The sequence below is a fragment of the Zerene cesonia genome, chromosome 23 (genome assembly GCF_012273895.1).
Source record: "Zerene cesonia ecotype Mississippi chromosome 23, Zerene_cesonia_1.1, whole genome shotgun sequence".
Taxonomy (NCBI): domain Eukaryota; kingdom Metazoa; phylum Arthropoda; class Insecta; order Lepidoptera; family Pieridae; genus Zerene; species Zerene cesonia.
In genome coordinates this window covers 446,648-455,334 of record NC_052124.1, presented here as the reverse complement: position 1 = coordinate 455,334, position 8,687 = coordinate 446,648, and the positions used below count along the sequence as shown (strand labels likewise).

The window sequence follows — 8,687 nt, the reverse complement described above, 5'->3', positions numbered from 1 at the left end:
TTATTTATTTACTACTTATCTCTTCACTAGAAAGAAAGACTGCTAAATATTTATCGTAGGCAAGATAACGATTTATCGGGATAGCGTAATTGAGCACCGGAATGAACTTGTGTCTCAACTTGAGAACTCTCTTGAAGAGGTCTCGAATTGGGGCAAACTTAACCTTGTTAAGTTCAACCCCAAAAAGACACAGGTGTGTGCGTTTACCACTAAAAACAACCCCTTTGTTATATCCCCATGCTTTCAGGGCATTCCTACCAGAATCTCAGACAGTATTGGTATTCTTGGTGTCAACATTTCGTGTGATGTCCAGTTTCGTAGTCATCTGGAAGGAAAAGCTAAGCTAGCCTCTCAAAAACTTGGTGTGCTCTGTAGAGCGGGACAGTATTTCACAGCTCGCCAATGCCTACAAGGCCCAAGTTAGGCCACACATGGAATACTTCTCCCATCTCTAGGCCGGTGCACCCAAGTACCAGCTCCTTCCTTTTGACCGAATCCAGCGACGTGCGGCACGGTTTGCTGACAACCCTTGTCTTACTAATCGTTTGGACTCTCTGGATCTTCGGAGAGATGTTGCATCTCTCTGCATATTTTACCGGATTTACCACGATGAATGCTCTGAAGAGGTGTTCGGAACAATACCATTTATTTATTTATTTTTTTTTTTTAACTATGATTTGAGTCTCTTCAAGAAAAGAGCGTACTCTTCCCTTAAAGGCCGGCAACACTCCCGCAACTCTCCAGGTTGCGTGGACGCCTATGGGCGGCGTTAATCTCCGGTGACGCGCCTGCTCGTTTGCCCGCTATTATATATATAAAAAAAAACGAATGTAAAATCACTCCTTTGTGAGGGAGAGAAAGAGAATCCATAAGACATCCTACACCGAATCCCCTCAATTTACGTTTATTAGTTACCGGGTTACCTTACTTACGTGCAAACATACGCAAAATGTATGAATGTTTAAGCAACATTTGCAAATGTCCTCTTACACTTGTGGGTTTACGTATTCGTGCGAATATCAGCGACTAGGATTAGCGCAAAAGTTCATTGTGAACATACTACTTTCTGTATAACAAGAAAAAATTGCTGAATAAAGCTGATGTTCACCAAAATTGTGATATAGGTATTGAGCAATTGCTTTAATTAAGTTCATTTAATAACTTATGTATTTTTAGATTTGAATTAATTTACTTTTATTTTATCATTATTACCTTGTTCTTTTCAAAATTTAACCGATTCCATTCAATTCTAGCACTGTTTTTAATACTGGCGAGTGTGGAATAGGAAATTAATATTAAATATGGTAACACAATTCCAAAGTTTCATTAATTATGTTTTGTGAACTTTGTGACAGAAACAGCGTGAAAAAAAGTTGATTTGCACCTAATTTACGATGTTTATAAATTAAAATATCCTGCTCATTACTAATTTTTTTAATAAAATATGATATAAAATCAATACAAATATGGCATTCCTTTGTCCAGTGCGAATCAGAAGGGGAAAAAAGAAAAAATGTAAGTATAACTTTACGGCATGAGCTTTCTGTGGGAAAACTGCAAGTCAATGACCTCAAACTTTCTATATATTTTACACAAATAAAAAATAGGACCAGTTTTTATACTAAGTCTATGTTATAAATATGCATATAAACATGTATTCATGTTATTTACATCAATGGAATATGTGCGATTCCGGCTATTTTTTAGTTAATATATTTTTATTCATCATACAATATAGTTTCAAAGTTCGAAAATAATACCTATATTATTGTTAATTTTTTCATATATATTATTGTATTACCTAATTTACAACGAGGGTTCAAATAAATAGAAACAACATTAAATCAATTTAATTAAAGGAAATGATGTCATAAATACCCATTATTTTCTTTTATTTGCTTTTCTTAACTAATAAATTCTTTAGCCAGCAGTGGTGATTCAGACAAGGATCTATCGAGACCAGGCTCTGGATTGAGCCCTGGCATGGGTCGCATTACTGGATCAGCAAGTATTGAAACACTGGTTCGTGTTGGAATTGAAAAGGAACATGGCCTTAGCCCTGATTCTAAAATGGTAGTACTTCACGATTTTGCGCCATGTGTCGACGATGAACTGGAGGTATGTTTTTTATTCACTTTTATCTCAAATTTTTGTTTGTATTTATAATGGATGTTTCTGCATTACCTACAAGTGATATTGTAATAATTAATCTATATATAATAAACTCCACTTCTTTCCACTTACAACATGGGTATAGAATCTACACAATCATGTAAGTAAATAATTTATTTATAGGTAAAACGAGGTCAGATTGTAAATGTTCTATATCGTGAGAACGACTGGGTGTATGTGATAGTAGCAGAGTCTCGTAGGGAAGGCTTTATACCACACTCATATTGTGCTCCATGCGAACATCACGATTTGAAGAAGAAGCTGCCTAGAAGCCGGTCGCCGACTGACTTAGCGCATAGGGATGTATCTCAGTAAGTTGTATCAACTAAAAGTATATGAGTAAAAGGATGTAAGATTAGAAAATGGATGTTAATAAAAATTACTGCCTGTATCATATTGTAACAATGAATTATTATGTTTTTCCCTTTAAGATTATCACTGTCAGACGGTGCTACAAACGATGGACACTCAGAGCTCGGTAGTGAGGGCGATGCGTGTCCGTTCAGCAAAGACCCATCTGGCAGATATGTTGTGCTCTACACATTCACTGCCAGAGACGAAAATGATGTTGATGTGGAGAGAGGCGAGTTTGTGACAGGTGATTATTTGTGTACTTATATTAATTTTTTTATCGAGGAGAGCTTCTTAAGATTCAAAAATAAATTTTAATATAGATTAGACTGCATATCTTAAATTTTAAAATGTGTAACTGTTTTTACTATAAATTAAAATGTAAAAAAATTATAGTTCGGTTTATGTTAATTAAAGCAGTTACAAAAAGACACCAAAACTTTTTTACTCTTTTTTATGAATATATATATGGGACCTACCTATCCATATATTTGTCAACACAAATATTAATAGTTATTTTGTATATAATAATCATTTCCAGTTTTAAATAGAGAAGATCCAGACTGGTATTGGATTGTGCGAAGTGACGGCCAAGAAGGATTTATTCCGTCCGGTTTTGTGTATCCAGCTGTGGTACAAGGTATGAAAAAATAGAAAGGCAATGATAAATTTTAAATCATAATCATAATCAAGTCAAAAAGAGATTTACATGTGCAAATGGATGACTTTTTCTATTGATATGTTTGTATATGATAAAAACATGGTTCACAAATTAAATCACATTAATATTGTTACCTAGAATAATAATTTGTACATTCGAAATTAACCGGAAAATATAAATTTATATTTCACCAATATATGTGCACCCTAATTGACCCATTTTTTTTGTAAATTTTTTCTAGCTGCACAGCAAGAAAACAACCAAAACATCCATTCAACGCAAGCAAATCCAAACAACACAATGATGTCAACAAACAACAACATGAACAACACAGCACAACAGGACAATGATGGCCGGTACCATGGCACTGAATTGGTTATGTTGTATGATTATAAGGTCTGCATTAGTTTTTATGTTTCAAATGTTTAAGTTGGCAACTCAAATATCATAGTAAATAGAATAATATAAATTGGTGCACCGAGTTAAAAAATGTTGAGGTAATAGACACAACAAAAAAATACAGTGAAATTGATTACCTCCTTTTTTTGAAGTTGGTTGAATATAGATGCAATGGATATAATTCATATATTTTAGTCACATTTATAGGTTGAAGGAAGATTTGTTGTGTATACTGCCTATAAACAGACAGCGTCAGCCAACCAATCACCATTATATGTTTATCATAAAAATTAGGCTCAAACATTTATTCAATGAGATTTCTTCTGGAAGCACTTTGATTCGTGATAACATAAATTTGACATTTACCACTACCAAAAGAAAATGTATGGTCAGAAAGAAATATGTAATATAGAAATTCACATGTTTTTAAGTACCTAATGATTTTATTTTTAGTTATTTACTTCTTAGCTTGTTAACAAATAAGTTTCATAAAAAGTACGTAATTGCAGGCACAAGCTCCAGATGATTTATCAGTGAAGCGAGGTGAGTGGGTGTACGCAGACCTCACTCAACAAACGGTGGAGGGTTGGTTGTGGGCCCACGCGCCCAAATCAAGGAGATCCGGCTTTATACCCACCGCCTACGCGAGAGCACCACATACTACGTCGCTATAAGATTCATTATGGATTTATTTCGGCCCTGGTATGGTGAAATTATTGAAATAGAGGATACTAGAAAACTCGAAATGATTATTTAAAAAGTACAACCTGATGAGAAAATTGAATAACAATTTCAATGTTAACAATTTAAAATAATCTACATTTAGATTTCAATACGACCTTTCCCTCATCTCCGTCATTATTTAAATCCGGTCCGCCATTATTTAAATTATTTTGTAGAGCAGCAAGCTTTTACATATCGAGTCGAGTCTTTTACTTTCGTTTTTAATTTGAATATCTCCATATCCATACATAATCATTTGTTGAATATTAAAATACGGTTAACTGCTCAAATAATAAATTAGAGACTGTTATATTCTTACGTAAAATCTTAGTCGCAGGGCGCACCTTTTTTTATTTGAATAAAAACATTTTTATTGCATAATATAAAAAAAAACAAAACAAAATGTTATGTCATGTTATTTGTAAAAAAAAAAACAATAGAAAGTCTATTATACGCACAATTGACAAAGAATTTCTTTTTTTTTTAATTATTGAAAGTTTCAAATGCATAAAACATATAAGATGTAATAGAATAAGTTTTAAAATTGTATCATTTCATTTCAGTTTTTTATAAATAAGTAGAAAGAAAAGAAATAACATTATAAGATGTCCTTGTGTTTTAGCTTTAAATCCAGATGTTAAAATGGTATAAAAAATTCATCAAAAACGATTCTTGCCATTGATAAATATTAATACTTTATTTAGAATGTAATCATAGTATTAAGTTATCTTGTTATATTGTTCTCTTTTAAGACTATCTGCATTAACCTTAGCTTAATATGATGAAGGCCATATAATTTAAATTGTATTATACATATTTTTAGTCTTCCTAATGTTGAGTTGTATACCTGTAAGGTTCATGTTTATAAAATTTGCATTTATGTAATATATTATCCGTCCAAATTTGACTGCGCTTTATATTTTCTATTTTTATACATAAGGTTTAGTTTAAATAAACTTTTTTTTAATATTTGTATTTGTTTTATTTTACTTGAATAACTGTTACAACTCTTTGAAATATAATTATATAGTTCCATATTTTATTACTGAAAATATAATAAAATGCAGATATATTTTATTCCACATGGACATGAAAAAATTAAAATGTTGGATATTAATAATAGCATTACCATAACTAGCTTTCAGTAAATTTTAGAAAGGGAAACTATTATAATTAAAAGTATTCGAATTATATATGTAATAAAATACAAAAGACTTTAAAACTCTATATTATTACACTAAATAATAAGACGCCATTTAATCTGACAATAGATTCTTCTTCTTTCTCTGAGCTTGTTGCTTTTGTTCATCCATTATTTTCCATTGTTCTAATTGTGCCTGAACCTTGTTAATATCTTGTTCAGTAACAGTAACTGGCAATTGTAATTCAATTTGTTCACTTCTTATGAATTTAAGTGCATTTAGTTTCTCTTGTAGGAAGGGGCCTTGCTGACTTTCGAGTAGATTTCTGTAGTCAGATAGTTTGTTGTTTCGGATTTCATCGCAGTGCATTTCAGTTAATTTCCTGAGTGATTCTTTGCGAGATAATTTATGAAGTGTCCTGAAATACAATGTTTTACAAGTTTAAATAAAAAACTTGGGAGTTGATTGCACATAATTATTACAAAATATTGAAATTCTGTCAACTTAGAATTAATTTATCTCAATAGCACTTTATTTTAAATTAATTTTAAATTTATCTATTTATTAAATTTAATATGAAACAATTGTGGTTTTTTAAATAACACTTTGGTAAGTACAAAAATCAAATGCAAGTGTGTTTGTTTGTTTGTAGTTTTGTCTTTCTTTCCATCTGCAATGGAAGAATTGTGTAGTGTTTATATATTGTTTAATGTGTTTACTGCAGGTAGTAAGGAAAATACAGGTGAAGGGACAGACAGGATATTAATAACATAGGGAAAATGAAAATTACTCACTCAGGATGGCCCTTATACTGAATATTTAGTTTTTCTAACAACCATTCAAATTTCTTGTAGTCATATTGCCTTAAGAATTTCAGTAACTTTTTTCGTTTGTCAATCATTTCTTGAACGGTTTGCTAAAAATAGAGCATTTTGATATTGAAATGTGTGAACCATGAGACATACTATTTATATGGATATCAAATAAATACCTTCACTTTAATATTCCGAGGGTGTTCTTCCATGGTCTCTTGTAAGCACCTGATGTGACCGGTCATTCTCGCAACTGAAATTATTTCAGCTTTTCAGTGATTGATCATTATTTACATATTTTAATGATTAATTCTCCAAGTGAAAATGTATATATTGAGTTAAAGATTAAATATTTTCAGAGATCATTAAGAGAAAAAGTGTTTTTTTAATCAATGCTTTACGTTTTTACAATAAGTTATCCTTTTCAATGGTTTAAGTAAAAAATAAGCATATAATTTACTTCTTGTTTCAGTTGTGAATTCATCATATTTATGTCGTCTGACCCTGTTTATAAGATCATTCTTAATAAACTCTTTGTACTCCTTCCTGCCAAGATGGGCAATAGAAAATATTTTTTTTACATCCTCTGGGGCACTGGAATTAAAATAAGATATAAATCATTGCTTGCAAGAGTAAATAGACTTGAATTAAATCATAACCTCAACACATTTATACACTTAATAGTTCTATGTAATATTTAAGGGAGTTGGACCTACTCCTTTATTTCTTCACTTAAAGCATAATCAATGCCACACGATGAATCTGCATCAGATGGAAGACCTTCTAAATCTCCAGATTTTTCAGGTTTGTATGAAGGTACATATTCAGGTCGTACCCATTTCACATTCACTAGCTGCTTAACTCCTCGATGTTGAATTAGCAATGACGTAAAACGTTTTAACATTGTGCCAATAAATGTTGTTAAATATAATTAATATGATATATATTTTTTTCAAATCAAAATATGCACTTGGGTCAATATGACCAAAATAAAATGTCAAATGTCAATTGAATTTGAAGTTTAATTTTGAAGGCTCGACAGATGTGAGATGAGCGATGACATTAACAAGATTGTGATTTGTGACCACAAAGTATGTAATATTTATCCTACATATTTGTGACAAGCGGTTAAATCCCAAAGATTATGAATGACAGAAGAAAGCACACGTACTACCATACAATAAACTAATATATTGAATTCAATTGCCGAAAGAACTCACGATTGTCACAAGTCAATAATAATAAATTACTACATAGTATAAAAGAAAGTCGCCTTCTCTGTCCATATGTACCTATGTATGCTAAATTCTTTAAAACTACGCATCAGATTTTGATACGGTTTTTTTAATAGATAGAGTGATTCAACAGGAAGGTTTTTATGTATAAATTACTCCGAATTTAACTCGTGCGAAGCTGCGGGTAAAAGTTTGTAATAAAGTAATAATAAAAACAACATAAAATAATACGAGGCAGACCTTAACGGAGCCATTACAAACATGGCGTATGTAGCTCAGGCTCATTCCTCCTGCATCTCGCCTCCTTCCGCCCGCACGACTGTCTAAACGTCTTCGCCGATTGACTGTATAGACTATTAGACTGTGACGACTTTAAATAGTCCTTAGAATCCAAAGGCCAAGATCCCCTATTAATTTGTAAATTTGTAAACAGTAGGCATTTTTTTTAACTATCTAGTTTAAGTTATGCTTAATACACAAGGCCCGTTTCCTTTTCCTCACTCGTCCCAGTCCATTCCTTCTTTCCAGTCGGTAATCCTTTCCTTTTCCCATACTCCATAAAAGCGGACAGCGCATTCACGGAGGTACTACCTTTGCGAATGTTTATGGGCGGTGGTGTTCGCTTACCATCAGGCGAACCACCAGCTCAGTTGCCCGCTAGGACATAAAAAAAAACAAAAAAACTTGGGCGTTTAATTCAAAACTGTTCGAAGTTTAATATTGTATCGTCATATTGAATGAAACGAGATCGATATATAATACTAATGTGATATTATTTTTTAAGTATAATATATATAAAAGTGAAAGGTCACTCATTTACTCATCACGAAATCTCAAAAACGGCTGCACGTATATAGTGAAATTTGATACGAAGTTAGTTTGTAGTTTGCAGACGCGCTAAAAGAACAGATCTTGCAATAGGGCTGTGTTAAAGGCATCTAGGGCTGTCGACAGTTTGTATGAAAGTTCTTCAGTTCTTGTGTTTCAAACTTGAAATATGGTAACGAGGTAGTTAATTGTTAGTTGACGTCCCCTAAGCACGGATTTCGTAATAGGGCTGCATAAAAGGTATATTAAATTGTCGCAGTTGTTTGTATGAAAATACTGAGGTGAGTAAATTTATATAGACCAAGCGGGCTAAGCTGCGGGCAACAGCTAGTTATTAATAAGAAATAAGAAAAAAAAAACAACG

At 32.2% G+C, this 8,687-nt stretch overlaps 2 protein-coding genes across 2 annotated transcripts; one reads left to right on the top strand and one right to left on the bottom strand.

Moving 5' to 3' along the window:
• Positions 1-1,323: 1,323 nt before the first annotated feature.
• Positions 1,324-5,275, top strand: LOC119836245 (SH3 domain-containing protein Dlish). Its single transcript, XM_038361521.1, has 7 exons — positions 1,324-1,515; positions 1,925-2,118; positions 2,296-2,483; positions 2,604-2,770; positions 3,065-3,163; positions 3,426-3,580; positions 4,093-5,275. The coding sequence occupies exons 1-7, from the start codon at positions 1,467-1,469 to the stop codon at positions 4,255-4,257; spliced, it is 1,017 nt and encodes a 338-aa protein (XP_038217449.1). The 5' UTR covers positions 1,324-1,466; the 3' UTR covers positions 4,258-5,275.
• A 243-nt stretch (positions 5,276-5,518) lies between these two features.
• On the bottom strand, positions 5,519-7,261 carry LOC119836211 (28S ribosomal protein S15, mitochondrial). The gene is made up of 5 exons (XM_038361479.1): positions 6,977-7,261; positions 6,721-6,854; positions 6,440-6,513; positions 6,243-6,364; positions 5,519-5,866 (listed from the first exon to the last, which is right to left on the bottom strand). Exons 1-5 carry the CDS (start codon positions 7,162-7,164, stop codon positions 5,563-5,565), a joined length of 822 nt encoding a protein of 273 aa, XP_038217407.1. The 5' UTR covers positions 7,165-7,261; the 3' UTR covers positions 5,519-5,562.
• Positions 7,262-8,687: the final 1,426 nt, after the last annotated feature.

Excerpts from the sequence above, each read along its gene's own strand:
- LOC119836245 (XM_038361521.1), top strand. The coding sequence starts at position 1,467 with ATGGCATTCCTTTGTCCAGTGCGAATCAGAAGGGGAAAAAAGAAAAAA. Across the intron at positions 2,484-2,603 it reads GCGCATAGGGATGTATCTCA|ATTATCACTGTCAGACGGTG; the intron begins GTAAGTTGTATC and ends TTTCCCTTTAAG. Across the intron at positions 3,581-4,092 it reads TTATGTTGTATGATTATAAG|GCACAAGCTCCAGATGATTT; the intron begins GTCTGCATTAGT and ends ACGTAATTGCAG.
- LOC119836211 (XM_038361479.1), bottom strand. The coding sequence starts at position 7,164 with ATGTTAAAACGTTTTACGTCATTGCTAATTCAACATCGAGGAGTTAAG. Across the intron at positions 6,514-6,720 it reads ATTCACAACTGAAACAAGAA|TTGCGAGAATGACCGGTCAC; the intron begins GTAAATTATATG and ends AAATAATTTCAG. Across the intron at positions 6,365-6,439 it reads CTCGGAATATTAAAGTGAAG|CAAACCGTTCAAGAAATGAT; the intron begins GTATTTATTTGA and ends CTCTATTTTTAG.